The sequence below is a fragment of the Antechinus flavipes genome, chromosome 1 (genome assembly GCF_016432865.1).
Source record: "Antechinus flavipes isolate AdamAnt ecotype Samford, QLD, Australia chromosome 1, AdamAnt_v2, whole genome shotgun sequence".
NCBI classification, from domain to species: Eukaryota; Metazoa; Chordata; class Mammalia; order Dasyuromorphia; family Dasyuridae; genus Antechinus; species Antechinus flavipes.
This window is the reverse complement of record NC_067398.1, coordinates 245,003,022-245,029,530: the sequence shown is the minus strand read 5'-3', so window position 1 is coordinate 245,029,530 and position 26,509 is coordinate 245,003,022. Positions and strand designations below refer to the sequence as shown.

The 26,509-nt window shown below is 32.9% G+C and overlaps 1 protein-coding gene across 2 annotated transcripts in view; it reads left to right on the top strand.

The window, feature by feature from the left end:
* Window positions 1-26,509, top strand: part of USP22 (ubiquitin specific peptidase 22) — a 260,877-nt gene that overhangs the window by 84,809 nt on the left and 149,559 nt on the right. For both annotated transcript variants that reach the window (XM_051999488.1, XM_051999495.1), the window contains exon 2: window positions 16,833-16,965. In XM_051999488.1, the coding sequence (XP_051855448.1) occupies window positions 16,833-16,965 (133 nt within the window). The remainder of the gene's footprint in view (window positions 1-16,832; window positions 16,966-26,509) is intronic.

The following is a 26,509-nucleotide window of genomic DNA, read 5'->3' as shown; positions in this document are numbered from 1 at the left end:
TAGTTTAGGGTTTTTTTGTTGTTGTTTTGATGTGACTGGATTTTTTTGGTGGCTTTTAAAAGTAACTTTGCTAAATAATACTCTTTTAGTCTTCCGAGGATAATAGAACATCAGCAATCTTCAAAGTAAAATTTCTTTGTTTTGTAATTATGTAATGATTTTTGCAAGCATTTTCTTTTTTTGTTTAGTTATAAATGAAGGCTCTGTAGATATATAGTTAGTTTGTGTGGCACAGCAGATGATGTGTGAAAAGGAATGAAAATGTTTTTATTCTTTTTTTTTCCTCCTCCCCCCAGTTATCTCATCCTTGAGATAACTCTCTTGTGCTTTTGTACCATTTTTCTTATGTCTTTAGTAATTAGTATTTTCTTCCTTCTACTTGCCTTTTAATCTGTTTGCCACTTTTTCTCCTTGTAGAAGCAAACAATATTATGTGTGAATGGCTAAATTTCTTCTGACATTAGAAATGAGATCACGCAACAGAGTGGATGGCATGCTGAATTTAGGAGACCTGGAGATGATCTCTTGCTCTGAGTTAAGATGATCATGGACAAGTCATTTAATCTTGGTTTTTTCATCTGGGAAAAAAGAATGGGGCTACCTGTCTCATAGATTTTTTATGCAGAAAGCACTTTGTAAATAATTATCCGAAGTCATTATTCAGATAAGAAGTTTAATAATGATACTGCATGATGGAAGCAGGAAATTGATGCATGTTGTCAGTGAACACCACCTAGTAAATTGTTTGAGGACCAATCTCACGTAGTAGCTGTGTGTAAAGTATGAGGAACTGGCCCAAAAAGTAAGAACTTTTTATAAGACTGTTTGCCATTCTAATGTGCTGCTTTTATTAAAGTTTTTCTGATTTCAACTAATTTCTGTCTAATAACACTATGGGTTTTATAAACTTGGAGTATGAAAGATTTGGACTTGAAAGCTGATTCAGATACTTAATAGCTTTGTGAAGCTGGGCAAGTCACTTAATTGAGTCTCTATTTCTCTATTTTTTGTACACTGAACATATAAATTTTTTCAGGGTTGTTGTATAAATCAAATTAGATAATGTTTATAAAATGATTTGCAAATCTGAAAATATTAGATAGAAGTCAAGTCAGGAGCAACAGCAGTATTTTTCTAGTATCTGTTTTCCTGTAAGACCACAGCACATTTATGTCTACTTATTTTTTATTTTTATAGCTTTTGTCCATGTCCTTTTGTAAACCACTTCAAAGGGTCCCACTGCCCACCACCAAATGTTGGGAATCTTTCTTGACCTTAAGATGATACTAGTGGAGCAGTAGAGCTCTCTGTGAGTTATCCTTTGTTCTCATTATATGACACATCTATGTAATTTTTCAGTCACTTGTTTTTATGATGCTATCCTTTACACTATTCTCCTTACCTCCTTATTTGTAATATGTGCCCATGAATTTCATTTCCATTGCTGTTTGCATGATACTCTACTTCATTTTCCAGAAGACTGTGCTCTTTAATGGTTCATCACCATACAACTTCACATGGAAAATATTGGTATTAACTAGATAGACTTTTTTTTTTTTTTTTTGCTTTTTTTATTAAAGCTTTTTATTTTTCAAAACATGTGTGGACAATTCTTCAACATTAGTCCTTGCAAAATCTTACATTTCAGTTTTCCATCCCTTCCCCCATGCCATCGCCTAGATGACAAGTAGTCCAGTATATGTTAGACATGGTAGAAATATATGTCAAATTTAATATATGCATATATATTTATACAATTATCTTGTTGTGCAAGAAAAATCAAATCAGTAAAAAGAGAGAAGCAAAATAAAATGCCAGCAAGCAACAACAAAAAGAGTGAAAATGCTTTGTTGTGAATCCCATTCAGTTCCCAAAGTCTTCTTTCTAAGTGTAGATGACTCTCTTCATCACTGAACAATTGGAATTGGTTTGAATCATTTTATTGTTGAAAAGAGCCATGTCAATCAGAATTGATCATTGTATAGTCTTGTTGCCTTGTATAATGACCTCCTGGTTCTGCTCACTTCATTTAGCATTAGTTCATGTAAGTCTCTCCAGGCCTCTCTGAAATCATCCTGCTGGTCATTTCTTACAGAAATTCCATAACATTCATATACTATAACTTATTCAGCCATTCTCCAATTGATGGGCATCCATTCACTTTCCAGTTTCTTGCCACTACAAAAAGGCTGCCACAAAATGTTTTTGCACATGTGTGTCCCTTTCCCTCCTTTAAGATCTCTTTGAGGTATAAACCCAGTAAAAACACTGCTGGGTCAAAGGGTATTCACAATATGATAATTTTTTGAGCATAGTTCCAAATTGCTCTCCAGAATGGTTGAATCCATTCACAGATCCACCAACAATGCATCAGTGTCCCAGTTTTCCTACATCCCTCCAACATTAATCATTATCTTTTCCTGACATCTTAGCTAATCTGAGAGGTGTGTAGTGGTATCTCAGAGTTGTCTTAATTTGCATTTCTCTGATCAATAGTGATTTAGAGCACCTTTTCATATGGCTAGAAATGGTTTCAGTTTTTTCATCTGAAAATTGTTCATTCATATCCTTTGACCATTTAGCAGTTGGAGAATGGCTTGAATTCTTGTAAATTTGAGTCAGTTCTCTATATATTTTACAAATGAGGCCTTTATCAGAACCTTTGAATGTAAAAATGTTTTCCCAATTTATTGCTTCCCTTCTAATCTTGTCTGCATTAGTTTTATTTGTACAAAAACTTAAATTAATTTAATATAATCAAAATTATCTATGTTTTGATGAATAATCTCTAGTTCTTCTTTGGTTATAAATTCCTTTCTCTTCCAAAGATTTGAGAAGTAAACTATCCTGTGTTCTTCTAATTTGTTTATAATATCATTCTTTATGTTGGATCAATGACCTGTTTCCACTTTATCTTTGTATAAAGTATTAGGTGTGGGTCAATGTCTAGTTTGTACCTTATTAGTTTGGTGGACCTTTGTTTTCAGGATTAGAAACAAAGCTTGTGAGTTATTTAAAGAACTTTGCTATATCCTAAAAGCAATCATTCCAATTTTCTGTTTAATTCTTGAACTATTTGCATTATCCATTTAAAGAACACTCACATTCTCATGTTTTATGAGCTCTTATAGATTGTTTATCCAGTTGTGTATTATTCTGGAAAATAATTCTTTTTTTAATCTCTTTAACTTTCCTCTCTGGATAGTTAGATCAAAAAAAATTTTTTTTTATTATTATGGATCCCATTTAGGAAACTTTATAGTATTCTGGGACTTGATGCTGTAAGCAACAATGTTATTTGGAACAGGAGTATTTGGAGAACTAATCCTTCTACAGGGACTTTCTTTTCAATTTATACTATTGACTGGATCCCTTCCATAACTGGCAAATATCTGTGGCTAGCAAATATTTTAAAAATTGTTTTTCTTAATATTAATAATCAGAGGACTTAATTTATTTCTGTTATCTCTTTCAAGCAATCTTGTATGATCTTGACATGAGTGCGACACCTTATTTTAAAAGAACCTTTAAAATGATAATTTGTTGTACTGAATCAAGTTTTCTGTAGTCCAGAAATAAGTACAATGGGATCTTTTGTTGTCTTTAAATTACAGTGAACTGTATAATTTTTAAAATGTAGAGAATATCACTTGAGAAAACCTACTGTTTATTCCCTACTAATAACCCTCACTAGAGAAGTCTTTGAAACATATGAAGATCATTCTACTAAAAATGTTATATGAAGTGGAAAGTAGGTATATATATTATTCATTATTGATGTTCTTTTGGCTAGTTTTCCAGGTTATAATAAAAATTTCAAGATTTTCTCTTGTGTTTGGTATCTTTTTCTACTTGAGGAAATTGGGACTTGGGAATTAGTTCCTCAATGCTCTCAAAATTAGCATGCCTCTCTGTACCTTTCTCCAATCATCCATCCATCCATCCATCCACTTTAGTTTAGCTATTTTTGACACTTTTCTTATGTGCTGTTTCCACTTCCTCAAGAGTACGTTTAGCACTAATTTTTGATTCCAAATGTGGTTGCTCTTCTGACTTCACTGGTGAGAAATTTCTTAAAGTTTTAATACTTTCCCAAATTTTGTTCATCTGTTTTCAGTTTGATACACTTAAAAGCCTATCATATATTACCTAGTTAAGTATGTTTTGCTTAGTTTACTTTCCAAATTTTCTTTAACTTTTTTTCTTTGTTTTTAGTCTAGTACTTCTTACTGTTTTATGAAGATATATGGCTCATAATTTTTCACCATCCTAATATGAAAAATTTTGTAAATGAAGCTGTCCTTTGTTGTCATCTTTCTTCTTAGCAAATAGGTCAAATGTTTGCTGACTGACAATTTTAGGCTTTTTAAAAAAATCTCCTTTTTATGGAAATTGATTTACACTGGTGTTGATAGCCTTTTCTCCATTCAATTCCCATTCTTAAATTTTAATTATTTGTTTAAATGGGTCAGCTTGGAGTTGTTTTAATTGCACTCCATATTTTTTTTTATTCTTTTATCTTTGAATTTTTTAATCTATTGATTCAGATGATAGTTGATTCAGGAATGACTCCTACATCAATACTTGTTATATATGGCACCTCTGATTATTTTCTCAAAGAAAATATTCCCTCTCTCTCTAAAATGCATTATTTTAACCACCATTTTATTTGTGAAGCTTTTCTTTTCTGCAACTATGAGGTATTTCCTTCCCAAACTACTTTACATATAACCCCTTATTAACTTAATAGTTAAGTTGTATGTATGTATGTATGTATTTGCTCCTTTCTCCCATTAAAATGTAAACTTCCTTGGAATAGGATTTATTTTATTCTTACATCCCAGGGCTATATATAGTATGTAGGAAGTACCTAATTAATAATTGTTGATTGATTAGTCATGTAACCTATAACTCTGTGGTCTCTCATTCCTTAGCCCTGAATTATATTTTCCAATTTTTTTTTGGGGGGGGGGGCATTCTCTTCCTATCTTTGAATTGACATCACCATATTTAGAAACAGGCTGATTTAATTTGGCAAATCTTTTTTTTTAAGTTATTACTTTATATATTTTTTTAATTTTAATAGGTTTTTATTTACAAGTTATATACATGGGTAGTTTTACAGCATTGACAGTTGCCAACCTTTTGTTCCAATTTTTCCCCTCCTTCCCCCCATCCCCTCCCCTAGATGGCAAGTTGACCAACACATGTTAAATATGTTAAAGTATAAATTAAATACAAAATAAGTATACGTATCCAAACAGTTATTTTGCTGTACAAAAAGCATCGGACTCTGAAATAGTGTCCAATTAGCCTGTGAAGGAAATCAAAAGTGCAGGTGGATAAAAATACAGGGATTGGAAATTCTGTGTAATGATTATTAGTCATCTCCCAGAGTTCTTTCGCTGGATGTAACTGGTTCAATTCATTTCTGCTCCATTTGAAGTGATTTGGTTCATCTCATTGCTGAAGATGGCCAAGTCCATCAGAATTGACCATCATATAGTATTGTTGTTGAAGTATATAATGATCTCCTGGTCCTGCTCATTTCATCAGTTCATGTAAGTCTCTCCAGGCCTTTCTGAAATCATCCTGTTGGTCATTTCTTACCGAACAATAATATTCCATAACATTCATATACCACAATTTATTCAGTCATTCTCCAATTGATGGACATCCACTCAGTTTCCAGTTTCTAGCCACTACAAAGAGGGCTGTAATTTGGCAAATCTTACTGAGTTCTTTGTAGAATTTCTCTTCTACTTTTCTGCAGTACATGCTGGCTCATTAGTTGTTATTTTTTAAGTTGTCTGTTTACATACATTTTTTCATAAGCACTGCAATATGAGACAATCCAAGTAAGCCCCAAGAAATGATGTTACTTGTTTCTTGGATGAATGATATAACTAGCTTCCTTTGTTTACCTCTTTAAAAAGGGTGTAATCCTGTGCAACCCAGTTTCTGTAATTTAACTTTAATTTCTTATTATTTGTTATCATGTATGTAGAATTAGAACTTTGAAAGGAACTTTAGTGACAGTACACTGGAAGGAGTCCTGGGCTAAAAATTAGGAAAATCTGAATTTTGTCACGATTTTTACCACTAACTAGCCAAGTCACTTCGCTGTCTTGATTTCATTTCTAAGTTGGATAATAATGCCTGCCTCTGCTTACCTTACTAAATTGTTTTGAGGTACAAATGATCATCAAGACTTATGAAGAACTTTAAAATAATTAAGATGGTAATCTTATCTGGTCAAAAATTTGTCAGATTAATTTAGCCTATAGATCACTTTGAGGCTTGAAATAATAATTAAAATTTTAAAATGAAAAGCATTGATCTTACCAGCATGGCATATTTTCGAGGCAAAATGAGGTCGAGAAAATTTTGTAAATAAGAGGAAATTTACTCCATTTTCATATTTTAAAAATGCTATATATAATAAGATATTTTAAAAATAAATATTTATTGCTATTTATGTGAAAACTATTTGCTAGATGCTGAGGATGCAACAAAACCAAATACAGCATAGATGCTGCTCTCAAGTTGTTTACAGTCAGATGGGGGAAATACATATAGACAAATATCGAAGAATAAATTGGAGGGAAAGTATATTTGGAAGATGTGGAAAATTAAGAACAGAGAGGTAAGAATAAGAAGTAGGGAATGGCCAATTAATCAGCTTGATTAGAGCATAGGGTTCATGAAAAGAACTTTTTAAGAATTAAAACTGAAAAGGTAATCGAGCCAGATTGTGCAAGTGTTCAGTATCAGGAATGAGCATTTATGCATTATTTGTGGAGTTTCATTGTAGGTGATTGAGGAGAGAAATGATTATAAGAATGAAAAGTTAGAAGAATTTCTTTGCTAACTAGATGAAGAATTGTTTTTAGGTTGGAAACATTGATGGATACAGTCTAAAGTTCAGAGGTTTTAAATAGTCAAAGGCCAAAAAGATAAAAAATTAAACCAGGGTGATTGTGGTGAAAGTCAAGGAGGAGATAATGGTTATATATAGATGATGATGCATGATGGAAGAAATGGCAGAATTTTTACAATTGATTAGAGTGGAGGTGGGGGGGAATCAAGAAAGAATTTTAAGTAACTTCAAATAACAAAAAAGATCATATTGCTAGCTATAGAAAAAAAGAAGTTGCCTTACATGGAATACAGTTTGGACATTGATGTGGTCCAGTTTCCATACAGTCATGTCTTAATCTGTCATCGTCAGCCAGTGATAGTTGAAAGGTTGGAATGAAGATGTGCTTATTAAAAGACAAAAGTAGCCCCCATGTCCCCCAAATGTATACTTCTCCCTTGCAAAAAAAATTATTTTATAATTCGATTCACTGTTGAATGAAAAAGAATATTCCTTATTTCCTTTCTGTTTCTTAACATTAAAAAAAAAAAAAAAACCTCTAAAGGGGAACAAAACTCTAGAAATTTAAAAATGACTTTATAATCTTATGCCATTATTTTGAGAATTAAATTGTTTTATCTGTTTAAATAATCCTATAACTGATTTGCTAGTTTATGCACTGTCCACTTGAGGTTATTGGTGGCAACTGGGCAAGGTCAAGCAGAAAGAGTCCAGAGATAGATAATATTGCTAAAGGTAAGAGATGATAGTTTACTAAGGTGGTCTTATTACTATGCTCAATGCATGAAAGGCTTTTGTGCACAGTAACTGCAATCTTGGCATCCGAAAGCCTGAAAGACCCTGACTAAGCATGACTGTCTGCAGTGACCCTACTCCTCTTTCCTTCTTCCCTCCTCTCTAACCTACTTTAAGCCTCCCAGGACTACTAGATGCTCATGGGAAATAGTCTACTTCTATTGTGTTTTCTTCTTTCTATCTCAATTCCCCCATTACTGTAATCATTCAATGACCTAGTAGTTAAAGGCCAGACCACACCACCTCATGTTCCTGATTCCTTCTTTAATTCTTCCAATTCTCAGAGTTATTCTGGGCAACAACATGAATGTGATTTTCAAGGACCCCAATAAGTAGGAAGTAACTATTGTCGTTGTTCATGGTGATGGTGATTGAATGGTAAGGAAAGTATACATGAAATTGAGGAAAAAACTTTTATAAGTTTTATTTCATTACAGCTATAAAAATAGATATGTAAGTTTATTAGGTTGATTTGAAGTACAACCTCATATATTCTTTATCTCAAAGCAGGGCTCTCTACTTTATGTTTTAAGTTCTCTCTTATTTTAGGTCATCCTTTTGACAGTTTGGTAAAGTCTATGGACTCCTAGCATAGTATTTTAAGCTAAAATACAAAGAATTATAATAGAAACCAATTATATTGAAATATAGTTATTCCTTTCACATTAGTTTTGCTATATTGTGATTTGGCATAAGAACTTATATGAGAATTTTTGGGGAGTTTTGCAGAAGCTGCAGATGAATTATGAAGGCTAGCAGATGCCACAGAAAAAGTTTAGAAACTCAGAAATGCATAAAATATGTGTAGTATTATATAATATCACTATGTTTTATCTTTTAATACAATAATAATTCAGATTTTTGATCTGGTATGAAGAGAGGTTCAACACATTTTATATGTATTTTCCAGATCTCAGGGGTGTGCTGCTCCTTAACCCCTGTAATGTGGAAGGGACAATTGGACAATTATCAGGATGTTTAGTCAAAAAACAAAACAAAACAAAACAAAAAACCCAGACTATCAAACCCATTCACAGAGTCTAGATTAAGAAACCCAGGAATTTAAATGAATAAAAACTGGTAGATGAAGGTCTTGAACTTGATTGTAACACAAGCAGATTTCTAGGCTATCTAGGGAATTTTAGCAAGTTGGCTATGTAAGATAACATCTTTGTGCTATACATGAATAGTATTTTTCATCTCAAATTATTTTTGTCATAGAAGGGATTTTAGCCAACAGATTTAGCAGTTGTATTGTGTCCTCACAACAGAATAGCAGTACTGAACTGGACAAATATGTTAAAAATCATCCTTTTGTAGATGGTGAAGTGGGACAGAATAATTAAGTGATATACCTTTTATCAGATTAGAATTTAGATCTAATTCAGTGCTTTTGATATCAAGCTTCTACTTTTGATGTTGCTTTGAGACTAAACCTTCTCAAAATATTTTCCACAGAATACCAGTTAAGTGGAGAGTAAGTAACTTTATACAGTACAGTTGCTTGGATCTTTGGTTCTGAATCAGTAATTTTTATACTAGATTTTCCTTAGTGAGCATTATGAGGAGAAGGATGTCACAATGAGGCTTCATTTAGGACTCAATATAAATCTGTATTTGTTAAAATTGACATAACAAGTCATCTGGTTAATGCCTTATTTATAGATATCCTGGACAAAGTCTTACTTGAATTGTTAGACTTCAGTACTGTTAAAAACTTGATTTGCTTTCTATTACATGAGTTACACACTGCTTTATAAAATAAAGATAAGGCATTTTATGCCTTCTATATTCTGTTTGAAAGTAGATTCGTTCAGATTAGTTAATCTGCTACCAGTAGGAAGGCTTCATTTTGTGGCTTTTGGACATGGATTGGGACATCTTTTGGTATGGACTATAATGGCCTTATTAAAAACTGAATTCAGCCAAATTCAATAAATATTTACTAAGCTCTACTGCTTCTGTACAAGGCATTAAACTGTGTGTGCTTTTATAAAAAGTTTAAAGAAATTGATGAAAAACTTCGATTATCCAGGGGGTGAAATGGGATGTGCAGCATAGAATGGCCCAGCATATGGTAGGTATGCAGATAACAGGAATACAAGGTAGAGATTGATAGGGACAGAGGCAGTGGCAGATTCAGACAAATCTTAGAAAATTTGGGAGAAAAAAAGTACATTTTAGCTGCTTTGACTAATGTGAATTTTATAGAGGACATGTCTCTGGCACCTTCAATGAGCTTTGAAGGAAGGGAAGAGTTCTGAAAGATAGCTTGAGAGACAGTACATCCCAAGGATAGGAAATAGGTTATGTTCATAAGATAGGAGTTGATAGTCTAGTTTTTCTAGAACATACAGTTCATGAAGGACTATTAATAATAACAATACTAGATATGTGCAAGTGTGTGGCCAGGCACTATGTATAATAAACACTTGACAATTTTTGTCTCTTTTAATCTTCACAATAATCTTAGGAGGCAGGGGCTATTCTTCCTCATCTGGGGACTGTGAGAGATGGAAATAGTAAAAAAATTGAAATGGATATTTAAGTTCCTGGATAATTGGAATTAAATTGAGTATGAAAGAAGGAATTTGGCAGGAATGGTGAGGTTAAGAGTGTTTCTAGATTATGAACTTAAGTGTTATTCATGCTGAATCAAGTAATAATAGAATGTCAATGTGGAGATGTTTGTTACACAGTTGTAGACGTAGACCTAGAACTCAGGGGAGAGATGACCACTTCTATATACATTTCATGCAATTTTCATACTAAAACAGAAGCACGATCCTGTCTCTTGTGATGAGGGAGGAATATGGACAATACCACCATATTCTTAAATCTTTTTTTTTATTTTTTATTTCCATGGTCTTCTACATCTTGCTCTAAATTGTAAGAACCTAATCTATGTTAAATTTTATGGATGTATGAAAGAAAAAAGCTGCTGTATTTAATATTGTCCTTTTATAATTTTCCTCATAATCTTTGGTAAGAATACTGGAATTTGATTTTCTACTAGTACTTATTAATGCATTTTTTTCCTTCTTAATTTCTAATTGTTTCATGTTTTACTTCCTGTTTTTCAAGAATGGAAGATAGTTTTAGGACATTCTTCCATGTATATTCAAAGGAGTTTGAATATTCTTGGTTCTGATGTATTTTTATAAATCCCTTTAATAATTCTCTTTCATCTTTTGAATCATCTACCCAGATGGACATAAATTTCAAAATATAAATACACCTTGATGAAAATGACCGATTCCCAGATTACCTGCTTACCTGTGACTCAAATTGCCTTTTAGGTTTGCCTTTATATTATAAGTAGTTCAGGTAACTTTATTTTGAAATAGTAGACCTCCAAAGCATGTTGACATTTCATTTGGTGTTGACTGACCTTTAATCTCATTGTCCATTTGGGGCAGAGCTTGTATGATGATTTACAAAGAATTGTGCTGAGGTCTTGTGCAACAGCTCTCAAGAAATGCTTTCTTTTCAAATCTTCTGTGTAGAAGAAAAAGTCTTCATATAGGTGCCAGGAAACCAGTGAGGAAATCTTGGATGGTTTTGGATACTCTGGTGGCTTCAATCATAGCTATCTACCTTTCCAGAGTAAAATGTAATATAGTTTCTCTCTTGAAATTGGGGATAAGACAGGATTGTTGTAGTTCTCACTTAAATATTATAGATTAGATTGAAATATGGTCAACGAACTGCTCTTTAAGCATGTCTTTATGGCCCTTCTCACTTGCTTTTCCCCATTCCTTTCCTTCAGAGGACTGAGTGTTCCAGATTTTTTCTGGAACCAGTAGTCTTTGAGTAGTTTGATAGAGTGGTAATTTCTGTAATTAAATTTAAATGTTGAAAGTTACCTACCTAGTTCATTCTTTGCTTTGCATAATAGTCTTCTCATTATAATGATATGGTATCATCAATATTGTCTTCCATATTGGTCTGTAACTGTCTCCAGAAATGGTGTAGGAAGCTAATGAACCAAGAAAAAGGCTATATCTTTTGAACTAAACCCATTAAGTTGTCCCTGCTAGAGTTGTGATCTTTTTTTGTTTCATGGATCCCTTTGACAGTACGGTGAAAACTTAGGGACACTTCCTCAGAATGATACTTTTAAATTTATAAAATCAAATATATATTAAATACACAATAGAATTCTAAAGGAAGTTAATTACTGAAATGCAGTTGTAGATTTTTTTTTTTTTTTTTTTGCTGGCACAATTGGGGCTAAGTGACTTGCCCAGGGTCACACAGCTAGGATTGTCAAGTGTCTGAGGTCAAATTTGAACTCGGGCCCTCTGACTTCAGGGCTGATGTTGTATCCACTGTGCCACCTAGCTGGTCTAGTTGTAGAAATATTAAATAAATACATTCATAATGCTTGGAGAGGAACCCATGTACTAGTGGAAATATTGTTGAAGTAAGTTTGAAAGAAAGGAAAGCAAATGAAAGAGTCTGGAGTCCTTATCAAGGCACTGTTTGTAGACTGCAGGTGAAGTAGCAGGAGCTAGACTGACTCTCAAAAAAGACTTTTTTGATGCTAGAGAAAGTGACTCCTATATATACATAAGTCATTTCTCAAAAGGCTAAAGGAATTATAATATATTTGTGATCCCAAGACCTATATTCAAATCTTGAGCTGCCACTTTTCCCAGCTTTGTGTCTTGTTCAAGTCATTGACATATTTGGGTCTCCATTTCCTCTCCTGTGAAATGAGGAGTTTGAACTTAGATGATCAATTAATGTTTCTTTTTATCTCTAAAATGCTGTGGCTTGGGGCTTCAGTGCTACATATCTGGATTTTTACTTATGGACCATGTATGCTATGATTAAGTATCCGAACAGAGAGGCAGGAGATGAAGTTTTATTTTTTTCCCCAAAGAGGAAATCATAAAGGAATCTCTATATAGAATTTCAGTGGTTTTTTGTTTGTTTGTTTGGTTTTTTTGTTTGTTTGTTTGTTTGTTTTGGTGAATTCAGGGGAGGAAGAATGACCCTAACCTCATAATTTACCACTGGGTAACTACACATATAGCATTAACTTTGAGTTTGTATACATCGTTAAATTAGTTGTACCAAGTGGCTACATTTGCAAGAAAGATTAATGGAAATTTATGAAATAATATCAAAGACACTCTAAAATCCTCCATTTTAGAAGATGAATTGATGTAGCTCTTAGAGTAAATAGAGAATATAGAAAAGATTATATATATAGGTTCTCTTCATTGATGAGTCACTGAAAGGTTATCATGTTCCTTTTGGACTCTGCTGTATTCTTGAATGAAATGACTCAGCATTGGTTTGTATTTAATGGATTTATTGAGTTTGGAGATTGAATGATTCAGACTATATAGTTCCCTTTACCTACAGCTTTCAGCTGGGTCTGTACTAATAGGAACCAGAAATATCTGGCATTTGATATGTGTTTGGTTTTAAAACATGAATTAATATTGGATTATATCTTTATGTATTTTGTAAACCTCTAGTTTACTAGTAGAAAACTACTGGACCAATGAATTAACTCAGGTAGTTAATCATAGTTTGACCTTTGGAATATATAACTTTTGTAACTTTCCAAGGACATAATCCTTGAGAAGATTATTGGAGTCATAAAGTTATATAGTTTCTGAAAGGGCCTGACTTATTCTAAGGGATTAATTTATCTATTAGTTGGATCCCTCCTGGTATATTGTAAAAGATTCTCATTTCTCTAGAGGAATATCAGAATGACGATGTGTTGAAACATATAACAGCATATTGATCATTTAGATTTTGGATCTTGCATCATGGAATTAGGTGAGACCTAAGAAGTCATCATGTCCAATTTACTTTTATAGATTAAGGAAATTTAGGTCATAGATGGTTAAACAAGTTAAAGTCACAGCCAACAAGTAGAGTCCAAGTATTCTAAATATATCCCAATTCTCTTACTGTATCCATGTTTATTTATTATTTATTATTCACAAGGTTTCTTGTTATTTTTGCCATTTGGTCATTATGGGTCTTTTGAGGATATTCAATTAACTGTTCAGCTTCAGATCTGTGAAATCTATGAGTGATCTTAACAATATGACTACTTCCTTCAAGTGATTACTTTATCCCTTCTTGTCCTGGTGTATTTTCTATAGAAGATATACCTTTTGTGCTCTTATCCGTTACTTTCTTGATATGTCTGAACTGCCTTTTTATATCACTCCTGCCCTTGAGGATTTCTTTTTATCCTATTTCTTCCAGTTTCTTCCCTTTAAATACTGATTATTAATAATCCCAAAGATTAGCATTGGGTAAAAAACCTTTCTCATATCTCAGGTGCTCTGTGTGTGTGTGTGTGTGTGTGTGTGTGTGTGTGTATACATGTACTATAATGACTTTGAGTATCTGTTATTTCTATTGCAACCTAAGTTTTGCAAATGTCTGCAAATGTTCTCACTTTACCCTCCCAACAATTCTGTGAGGTAGGTACAAGATATAGTTTTAAACCCTATTTTACTCAATTTTGGATTCACAAATAATGTTAAATGCCTTTTGTAATTTTGTAAATTGTGAGTTTATATTATGTTTGTTCTGAGGAGTTTATAACAATGAAATTTCTGAGAATAAAACTTAATTTTTTATTATAAACTTTAATAACAGCAAAAATAAGTCATGTATAAAATCATTTAATCAGTAAATGAACTAACAAAATTCGATTAGTCTTTCCAATAACATGAGATAGTGTTGTCTTCCACACACAGTAACTATTTTCCCATTAAACTGACCACATAACAAGTAGGTGGCAGAGCAGATAGAGAACTAGGTTGGAGTCAGGAAGACTTGAGTTCAAATCCAGCCCCAATTACTTGTGAGATGTGTATGTAAAAAAAAGCAGACCCAAGATATTGTCATTGAAGGTCTTTTTAGAGTCACAGTCTCTCCTTTTGTATCCTTGGTGATGACCTTTCTTCTTGGAGAAACCATTTCTGACCCATTCTCCTGCCCTTCCTCCAGTCCATCAAAACTAAATCCGGTTGCTGATAGCTTCTGGCTGATTGCCTTGTTATATTTTATCAGGATTGACTGATTTTGACTAGCATTGACATTATTTTAGCATACAACATTAATTTTTTTTTAACACAACAAAATGTATATTTGTGATATGTAATTAAAACAAATGTTATACATAGAAAAAAGGCACTTCTTGAAACTTTTAATTAAAGGGAAAGAGATTATAAATACTTTCTGTGGTCTTTATAAAGTCATGTATTTTAATCTAAATTGTAGGTATAATATCATTATTATATAAATAGTATCCAAATAAAAATAAATTTGCTAAGGGTTGGGAAAATTTACACAGTTGTCCAGGTGTTCTTTCAAATTTTGTAACAATTTAAGATAATTGGCTTATGTTAAGGAGGCTTGAAGTCTATTTCCACTATAAGAAAGTTGCTTGTTTTTTAAATATTATTTATTATTTCTATCATAAATGCCACTTAAGTTTTACAAGTATAAAAGTCTGTACAAAGTTGTTATAATACAAGGAACGTGAATATACATATTTGTGCACAGATTAACATATGCACTGAAGAGGTTGAGTGAGTGTTACAATAAGGAACAGTATTTGAATGATTTTATATGATACAAGGTGCAGAATTTGGCAAAATAAAGGAAGGATGGTGTTTTCTGCTTAGATTAGTACTTAGCAGCTGTTTTTAATATTTTAATCTTCTATGAAACCATCTCTACTTGCCAACCTGGAAAGTTTTGCTTGGTTTTTGTTGTTGTTGTTTTATTCAAACTTATCAAAACAACTTAGGAGTAGAATCATGAGTCTTTAACTTGGCCATTTTTTAGACATATTCAGCCCTATTCATCCAGAAGCAAATATGAAAGAATTTTTGTTCAAGAGTATATCTTGGAAATGAAAAAAGTTTAGTAGGGATATGTTTATGCATGTATTAAAAGATAGCATACAACATATTCCTACTTGTATTCCTGGTGGCTTTTGGGGAAGGATAGTGTAACTTCCAAATGAAAATCATGATGCATCCTGTAGTTGTTCTTATCAAAGTGAACCATTTAGATTGTTCTCTTCCCAATAGTCATATACAAATTGGGAAGCAGTGTTTCTAAAAGTAATTGTCTGAACAGAATGAAAACATTAAAATTTGAAATGAGATACCTCATTAATCTGGGGTCAAAATTTAGAGAGTAAACTTATCAATACAATTGAATTTTCTAGATGATCTAAACTTGAGTGTATATATGATCTCATCCTTGTGTGTACTACAGTAATGCATTTTGCAACTAAAGCCAACCTCTTTAAAATGTGTCAAAAAATTTTAGATACATCCATCTGACATCAAAATAATATTTAAAATTCAAAACATGCGCCCCTGGCTTTCTGAAGAAAGGATATTGAATATAGTTTAGGTCATGATTATTAAAATCCATTGTTTTATTGTGCTTATGGTCTTCTGAGGTATAAGGTTGTCCCCTTATAAGATGGCTCTGAGCTTGGTTGTTTTAAGTCTTTGTGTGTAGAGGCAGAGCATGGGGTATTAGAAAGAGCTTGAGGACCTGGCTTTGAACCCTGAATATGAAACTTATTTGTTGTAGGACTCAGGGTAAGCCACTTTGAATCACAGTTTCTAATCTGTTAAATGAGAAAATAATACTTAAATTCATTCTCACACCAAATTGTGAGGAAAGTATTGTATTAACCTGGAAAGTACTAAAGAAATATGAAATATGTTTTAGTCCTTTTATGAAAAGTTTGTTACTTTGCTTTTGGTTGTCACTTTATGTTAAATAGGTTCAAAGTAAAAGATTTAGAGCTTGTCTAAATTAAATAAATAAATGAAATTCGTTGTCTGTAGTGTGATATAAGTCAAGTATGAAGATAAACATAACAAAGTTAGATTGTAGAATAAATGGTGATTAGTGTGTGACTATTTTTGAGGAATTGAAAAGCATTTTAGAGATCATAATTCTATTTTAATAAAATTTTCCTTTTGTTCATTATCCTTTTTGAAATTGAGCCTCAATTAATAAATAAAGGTTTTCCAAGACTGTCCTACCAGATCTCTTGGCCCGTATGTTTTGACCAGTCATTTATATTTGGATTTTTCTTGGCTCTTATTGATTTTGATTTTTTTTCTTTTCTATTTTCTAGGCAAAGTCGTGCATCTGTCATATGTGTGGCGCTCACTTAAATAGACTCCATTCTTGCCTCTACTGTGTCTTCTTTGGCTGTTTTACAAAGAAACATATTCATGAGCACGCAAAGACAAAGCGACATAACTTGGGTAAGTTGCCCTCTTAAAATCTCTAAATAGAGACTTGTGTATTTTTCTAAGTCCTCTTTTCCTTTAAACTGTAGTATGAGGTTGACAGTTTTCTATTCAATTCTGTCATTCCTCATACATCTTCTTTCCCAAAAGTAAGTTCTACAGTGGGTAATTATTTTTCTTTATTTCATAATACATTGTGTCCTCCATATGGGAATTTTATAAATGTATACTGAAATAAAAGAACAAGAGTTTAGAAATGGAGAAATATTTTTTTTAACATCTTCAGCGCATTTTTTTAAAAACAAATGAAATGTCAAAATTTGATGTTTGCTTTGGGATTCATATATGGAAAGGAAAACTAATGTAGGCAAAATCAGTAAAAGCAATTTTTAAAGCTTGGCACTTAAAACTATCAGTGTCCATTTTGAGTTGTATGTATCTAGAGGATTTTTATTACTTTTAGTTATATACATTCATTAAAAATCATAATGCCTTCATATGGCATCAAGAAAAACAGCAAATTTCATATTCTACATACCTCTTTGTAGTATTAATATATTCTTTCAGATTCTTACACCTTCATTTTCAGCTTCTGTGAGATGTTAAAATGCAGAAACTTGGAAAAAATCTTGTCTTTAGCTTGGAGATTTATATTGACATGGTATAGAATGCCAATGTGCCATCTTGAATTTATTCTCTGTGACTGTTGCTACTTAAAATTCTCTCTCTTCCTTCTTAGGAACTTATTTGATTACTTAATATTGGTGGAAGAGGCTCATTCTTTTAAGAGTCTGATTTGATAGATTTATTTTTTAACTTGACATGATAGAAAGAAATGAAACTTATCCAAACAGGTTGCTGAGAATGTAGTCTTAGCTAGTATAATTCAGTGTTTATAGTCCTCTTTAGTGAATACTGTGACAATCTAATACTTTTCTGTTGGATAATTAGCATTAGAACAAAATATGGTCATAGGTCTAAAATTATTTCATAGATTTATATAATCAATAAATTAAAACATGTGCATGGAAAAAAATCTTACTACACAGAGTAAAAATACAACATATGAGTGAGCCTTTAAATGAGATTTTATGAAACCAAGTGAGTGGTGTTTTTTGTTTCTGAAAGAAATTTAAAGAATTTAAGGCAAATAGATCATCTGCCAGGTTTACATAAGGTAATTAGTTTAAATGTTTTTTTCTGGATACTGAGTATCTGCAGTTAGTATCAGATAGTATTTGGATATCTGTAAATTGACACAGTGTGTAATTAAAACAATTTCTTAAAGGTAGGGGAATCATAGTTGTAATAGTTTTTTTTTTTTATTTTGGTGGACTTTATGTTTAATAATTGAGATTTTTAAAAAAAAAAAGTCGTGTGTGTGTGTGTGTATATATATATATATATATATATATATATATATATATATATATAATGGCCTTTATGAGTTTCTCTTGCTGAAAAATTATCATTTTGTCAGAATTGAACCTCTCTGATTCATATAGTTGTTTTTCAGGCCAATATTTGAGGTGTTTCCAGCTTGGTAAATGATTTGTTAATGCTTGTGGTTCTGACAGTATAGCCTTTAAAAACTTAGGTCCATTTCCAAATCACATTGTAAAGAACTTTTGAAGAATTAATAATGAGTTTTCTCCTTTTCCCCTGTTTTTAAAATTTATTTATTTAATAATATTTTCCCCATTTACATGTAAAATATTTTTCAATACTTTAATTTTCAATTATTTATTTATTTGGTTTTTTTTTGCTGAGGCAATTGGGGTTAAGTGACTTGCTCAGGGTCACACAGCTAGGAAGTGTTAAGTGTCTGAGGTCAGATTGGAATTCAGGCCATACTGACTTCAGTCCTGGTGCTCTATCCACTGCACTACCTAGCTGCCCCTTTACATTTGTTTTTAAAACTTTTAAGTCCTGGATTTTCTCCCTTATTTCCACCCCCAGCCATTATTTTAAAAAATCATATGTGAAGTTTTGCAAAACATTTCCATAAAAGTCATGTTGTGAAAGAAAACATGCATTTAACACCCTCTTTGCCCTTTCCTCTCTCCCCAAAAAAACAAAACAAAAAACAAGCCAAAAAACCAAAAACAAAACAGAGAAACAATCAGTTTCTTCTTGAATCTTTCAGAGTAGCTGTGGATCATTGTATTGCTGAGAATAGCAGAATCATCCCAGAACATTGTTATTACTTTGAATACAGTACATTTCACTTTGTTTGAGTTCTTGTTCATCATTTCCTATTGAAATGATGTAATACTAGTGTAATATGATATTGATGTAATATAATAGTAATACTTTATGAAAGTCACATAGCACAGTTTATCTAGCCAGTCCCCAATTGATACATTCCCCATAATTTCCAATTTTTTGCCTTGAGAAGAGAGCTGCTACAAATATTTTTGTACATATGGGTCATTGTACTTTAAAAAAAAAATCTCATTCCTACTAGTAGTAGTATTGTTAGGTCAAAAGATATATATGAATTTATAGCCCTTTGGGTATAAATCACATCTTTTGATCATTTATCAATTGGGGTGTGGTTCTGTTTTTGTTTTAAATAAATTTAATTCAGTTCTCTCTAAGTTTGAGAAATAAGATCTTATCAGAGAAACTTGATTCAAAATTCCTATTGCTAACTATATTTCCTCCTCCTCCCTCCCCTTTAGCCTATTCTCTCTTTTCTTTCACCTTGTCTGTCCTCAAGTGTTTTGTTACCGACCACTGCCTCCTCTAGTATGCCCTCTCTTTTATCATCATCCCCCCTTCCTGTAACCCATTCCCCTCTTATTTTCCTGCAGGTGAAGGTAGATTTTTTATATTCATATTGAGTATCTGTTATTTCATCTTCGGGCCGATTCTTATGACAGTGCAGTTCACTCACTCTCCTCTCCCTTTTCTCCTCCAGCATAAAAGCTTTTTCTTGCCTCTTTTTTTTTTTTTTTAATGGCAGAAGATTTACATAATTCCACTTCTTCCTTTCGCTTTCTCCCAGTACCTTTTTTTCACCTCTTAATTTTACATATTTTTTTAGATATTAGTCCTTCATAGTCAAGTCATACTTGTGCCCTCTGTTTATACACATTCCTTCAAACTTCCACAATAATGAGAAAATTCTAGTGAGTTACAAGTAACATCTTCCCATGTAGGAATGTAAACAGATAAACTTTTAAGTCCTTTATGTTTTCCTTTTCTTAATTACTTCCTTATGCTTCTCCTAAGTTCTTTATGTGAAAATCAAGTTTTCTATTCAGCTCTGATCTTTTCATTACAAATGCTTGAAAATCTTCTATTTTATTGAATGTCCACCTTTCTCTCAAGATTATATTGTTTCTTGATTGTAATCCTAATGCCATTGCTCTCTGGAATATCACATTCTTAACCCTCTGGTCCTTTAATATAGAAGCTGTTAAATCTTGTGTTATCCTAACTGTGGTGCCACTGTACTTGAATTTTTTCTTTTTGGATTCTTACAATATTTTCTCCTTGCCCTGGGAATTTCAGTATTTGGCTATAATATTCCTGGGAGTTTTTTCTTTTCTTTTCTTTTTTCTGTTTTGTTTTATTGTATCTATGATTTCTCATAAAGTCATTAGCTTCCATTTGGTGAATTTTAATTTTTAAGGAATTATTTTCCTCAGTAAATTTTTGTACTTCCTTTTCCATTTGTCCAGTTTTGCCTTTTTAGGTATTCTTCTCTTCATTAGCCTTTTGCATTTCTTTTTGCACCACTCTCAATTCTTTTTCTTAATTTTTTCTCTCTCTCTTGCTTGATTTTCACATTCCTTTTTGAGTTCTTAGTTCTTCCATAGCCTGAGATGAATTTTTTTTTTTTTTTGGCAGGCTATAAACATAAGAGCTTTGATTTTGTTATCTTCTGAGTGTATGTTTTAATATTCCTTATCACCAGAGTAATTTTTTGTGTCAGAAACTTTTTTGTTGTTGTTCTCCTCATTTTCCTAGACTATTACTTGGCTTTTAACATTTTGTTAAAGTAGGGCTCTGTTTGCAGGGTGAAAGGTGCATTGTCCCAAGCTTCTGGAGTTTTGTGCAGCTGTTTTCAGAGATCCTTCTCAGGATCTGACCACAAGCACTCTTTTCTGCCCTGGAATTATTAGAGCTATCCCAATCCTACTATGTGATGCTGGGGCTGGGACTTCATTGTCATGGCCTGTGCTGGATTGTACACTAGGTTTCCACTCTGTTCCACAGCTCTTTCCTGCTGACCTTCCAAATTCTCCTTGATGTTTCTGGGCTGAGAGGTCTGGAAACCACTAGGATTGCTACTGATTCAGAGGTATCTACACTTGTTGCTGCTTTACTGGGGTGGGCCCAGGGCTAGGGCTGGCATCAGGGCTGCATGCTGAACTCCAACCTTAGTGTCACGGACCTCTTCTGCTGACTTTCTAAGTTGTTCTCAGCCAGAAAATGTTCTCCTCTTGTCTTTTTGGGTGTCATGATGATCTAAAATTGTTTAGAGTAGAATTTTGAGCAGTTTGTAGTAGAAATTGGTCAGGTCCCTGTCTTTACTCCACCATCTTGGCTCTGCCTCATGATGGGTTTTCTTGGAACATTCCTTACACAGTTTATTTTGATAGGTCATCTTTTGTGCCAAGTACTGCAGTAAAGGGAACTAGGTTAAAAAGAAATTGTTCTATGTGTATGTGTTTCTAGAATCAAATTGAATTTTCATTTTAATACTACAAAGTCTAGAAATAGGTAGAACTTTTTTTTTAGATGTTGCTAATATTTTCCTCAACAAAATCAAGGTGCTATGTAAATAATTTAGTACTATGATGAAAATATATTGATAATAATATTTAATAAGAACATACTAGTAGTTTAGAATATTTGAAAGTAATGAAAAAATTCAGCAAGAACTGTCCAGACCAATTCTCTTCCTAATTTTATGTTCTTGTGCTTCCTATGTGAAGAAGATGCAAACTCATGAGAGGCTACATATTTGGGAGATAGTTAAATGTAATTTGATGGGTAATTGGAAACAGAATCTGACAAAAAATGTTGCATTATGAGATAATCAAATGTGAGGCATTTTGTTCCTTTTGCTTTCTTCCTAGATTAATTAACAAATAATTATTGTTTTGTGTTAAAATAAGGTCCTCAGAAAAGTACAATTAGAAGTTGAGAAATGTTTTCAGGAAATTAGTGACTTCTAGTCAATGAAGTTACAGATAAGGATTTCATAAAGGATGCAGAGGACAAGTTTGTATGTTGTTGATGACATACATTGTAAAGATGATACAGTACTTATCTTTAGAGAAGTAGAGAAATGAATATTGAAACAAAGGAGGAAAAAGGAAATCCAGAGACATTGGTTATATTAAAATAAATTAACTTTAGGCATTTTTGAGACTCATTTCATTTGTGGGGATATTTCCATGGTTTTCACAAGTAGCCACTGCGGGGGGAAAAAATGACCTTTTGGGACACCTTCTAGTAGTGAGTCATGCAGGACGATTCTCAGACGTGAGACACAGACAGCATCTGAGCCGACATAAAATAAATTTGTTATTATTATTATGGAAGGAGTCCGATTTTTAGTAGTAATGCTGTAGTAGTTTATGTCCTTAGACTAATAGTAATAACAAAAGTCAAATAATTTTCTTTTACTGTAAGATGAATGAGTATTATAATTTAGTTGTCCAATGTTCATAGATTCATAGAATTTAAGAATTGGAAGGACTTTAAGCAGTTTTCTAATTCATCTCTTTATAAATCACACTTCATTTGGTCTTCTAACCTTCAAAGATTTCCAAAAATTGGGAACCCGTCTCCTCTACCCATTCCACTGAAAGATGGTTTGTCTAAAAAACATGTCAAAAAAATTCCAGTAGTAGTTTTTAGGTGTTTACTTTCTACCAGTGCTACCTTACATGGACAGAAAACCATCTGTGTCCTTAAGAATCTAGTTGGGAGGCAAAGTGTGTGTGTGTGTGTGTGTGTGTAGCATATAATAAGATGAAGTGATATAGGTAGTTTTTGAAAGAGAAACACTAACATCTGGAGGAGAGGGGATTATTACAAGACAGATGTAGGTGATAACACCTAAATTCAACTTTGAAAGAATCAATAGTTTTAAGAGGAGGGGATTAAGAAAGTATACTTTGTGCTTGGGGAGACAGCTGTACAAAGGCAAGGAAGTGGTGTTTCCATATTTGTTTAAGACTAGACTTCTCAAACTTTTTCTACTTGAAACCCCTTTTTTGCCCTGAGAAATGTTTATGCCACTCTGGGTAGATGGGTATATAAAATAGGTATACAGATCAAACATTTACTGATAATAAATCATAATTTTTTGACTCCCACATTCAGTTACTTGGGGGTGACCCATAATTCAAGAAGTTTTGGTTTAAGGAACAGTAAGAAAGCCAGTATGGTTGGATCATGGAGTGAAATGATATTGTGTAATAATATCTTGGAGCCAGGTTGTAAGAGACTTCAAATACCAAACAAATGAGTCTCTTTTTGATCCTAAAAGAGGTCTACAAGAACAAGAGAATGACAGGGGCCAAACCTATTTATCAGGAAGATCACATGGATAGTTTCAAGGACTGGAAAAAGAAGTGAATTGAGGCTAGGAGATCAGTGAGGAGGCTGTTGATGAGACCATTGAAAACCTGGTTTCCAGTAGTGGCTGTGTGAGTGGAGAAGAGGAAATGGATGTCAGAGATAGAGAAGTAGAATTAACAAGACTTAACTGATTAGATGTGTGGATGGAGTAAGGCAGTCAGAATGATTCTGAGGTTTGCAAACTTACACTTTTAAATTCAACGAGTATTTAAGTGACTTCTGTGTGTCAGGAACTAAGCTTACTACTGGGTAAAATTGAATAAATAAAACATTCTATTTGCAAAGAGTTTATTTTCTGATGGAGACAATAAGAATATAACTATACTGAAGAAATACAAATAAATACAAGCAATAAATAGAAATTAGCTGATAGGAGGTTGCTAGAAATTGTGGAGAGCAGGGAATAAGAATTTGAATTGCATCTTGAAGGAAGAAGGAGATTCCATGAGGGGAAGGAGAAAAAAGATGGAATGATAAATGTGACAAATCTTGGAGTCTCCTACATAAAGGTAATGATTGAACATATGGGAACTATTAATGTCAGTGAGAATATGTAGAGAGAAGGTGACCCATGACAGTTAGGGGCAGAATATAAATCCCAATCTAGCAGAAGAGACACAAATAGCAACAGGAAGGAAAGAAAACAGGGAGACTAGCCAAAAGGAGAATATAGTTTTAAAAAAATACTATAGAAAAGTTAAATATCATTGAGGAGAGGAAAAATTGGATTTGGCAATTAAGAAATCATTAAATTTGGAGAGAATAGTTTTGTTATGTGACAAAGTTTTAAGGGTATCCCCTTTATAAGAAGTAAATGAAAGGAAGGGAAAGGGAGACAATGAATTTAGATGAATTTTCTGTTTTTAATTCTGAAAAAAAGTTGTAGGATGATAATTTAAGTAGGGATGCGCCACCTGTGGATTATAGAGTTTATAACTTCCCTCATGTGAACTACTGCAGTGTAGGGGAGAGAAAGCTTTGGGGGACTTAGGATTCAGACACTACACATTGATTTGAGTACATTCTTTTGCTTTCCATATATACTGCTATAAGAGCTGGATGGATAATAGATATTTATAAAATATATTATTTCAGTCAATAAGTATCAGTTAATTCAGACTTCATGCTTCAGGTTTTTGTAACCAAAAAAAAAAAGTAATAAGGTCTTTCAAAAGTATAGATTGTGTGTGTGTGGGGGTATATTTATAGGCATAATGGCACATGGGACTCAAGATTTATCTCTAACAGGTTGTCCTGATATATGGTATCAATACTCTATTTGAATGCATATGCTGTGTGTTTATTTTTGCTTTGTTATGCCTATGGGTATCATAATAGGTTTAAAATACTCAGGTAATATGGTTAAAGATTTTAAAACAGTTCATTCATCTGCCTACCTAGATGATTGAGATAAGAACTGTTGAATATAAATTTAGAAAATTTTTAATGGATTTCTTTTTCCATTCATTGATTTTTACAATAATGCAAAGAGAATAAATGATTTCTAATGTTTATTTCTGAAATCTAAAACTGATTCTTCCCTTCTGAATCAGGTTGCTTATGATGCTCTCCACTTTTCTATTCTTTGCACATTCATTATTTTGGCACACATAGTGGGAGGGTGAGGAAAGTTCCCATCATCAGTAGCAAAACAGATTGATGGGTTTGGCCTTTGAATATAAGATGTTTAAGTGGGATGAGGAAAAAGAAGATGTCTTAGAATCAGGATAGGAATCTTTGAATTATAGGTAAAGGTAAACACAACTTACTCTTGGATGGAACTGCAGTTTGTCCAGAAGCACATTTTGAGATATGAATGAAAAGCTGCTCCCATTAGCATTCTCACTAACAACAGCAAGTCAGTCCATAAATTATGCCTCCTTTAAGAAATAGCTTAGTTTGTCCTGATGTGTCTGTTTGTTTTTCAAATAGGAATTATAACTTTGATGCTCCCAAGCAGAGTGATCTTTATTCAGCAGCCCTGCCCACATACACATTTCATATCTGGCTTCTAGCCACACTGCAGAGTCTGCAGAGACTCTTTGGGGAAGAACAGTCTTATGAATCCCTATCTGTTTTTTAGGCCTTGTTTTTTAATATTTGTTGTCCCAGGATTCAATTTCTGACCAGTATGGAAAGAGAAGCTGCCTTGATAGGAGGGAGTCATTCTCTCACAGAATCCAGGGCCATCTCCAGTCATCCTGATCTGTATCTTGCCCTGGACCCAAATGGTTCTGGAGGAGAAAGGAAGGCAGGTGATCTTGCATATCCCTCCCTCTCTTAGATCCAATTCCTTTGCATGTCTTGTCATCACCTCCATGAAGCAATGCTCCGCTTTGAAAATGAAGGACAAACTACAACAACGAATAAAGTACAAAAGTCTAGGACAGCAATGGAATTTAACAACTTCATGCTTAAAACCATTAGGTCATTTCATCAGATTTTATTGATATTTAATGTAAAGTGAAGGCTTAATTTTAATTTGGAAATATTGAATGAAGGAACTTTTCAACAAAGAAACCTCTGATGATTAAAAAAAATTAACAAATATAACTGAAATCCTATAAGCAGTTCAATTCTACCTTGTTATCTCTGCTGCTGCTGTTTCTACAAGAAAGCACAATATAGTTCTTTGAAAAATCACTGTATATTTTTATATTGTGACTTAAAAATCACCTACTTTCTGCTGGTCTAATGTTTGTTGCCATGGGAACTACAGCAGAAAATGTACTCTGAAGCTGGCTTTTAAGAATTCTTCTATATTTCAGCTGCAACTAGCATTCAAGTACTGAAGATAGTGTTTTTTCAAACACCTACTAGCTTGAGAAGTACCAGAATTTCTTATTTTTTTTCTCTGCTACTTCATTATTTAGGTGTTTGTTTTTTGTTTTGTTTTGTTTTTTTCTTCCAAAGTTGCTCATCCAATAGGGCCCAATATATTACTTATTTTCTT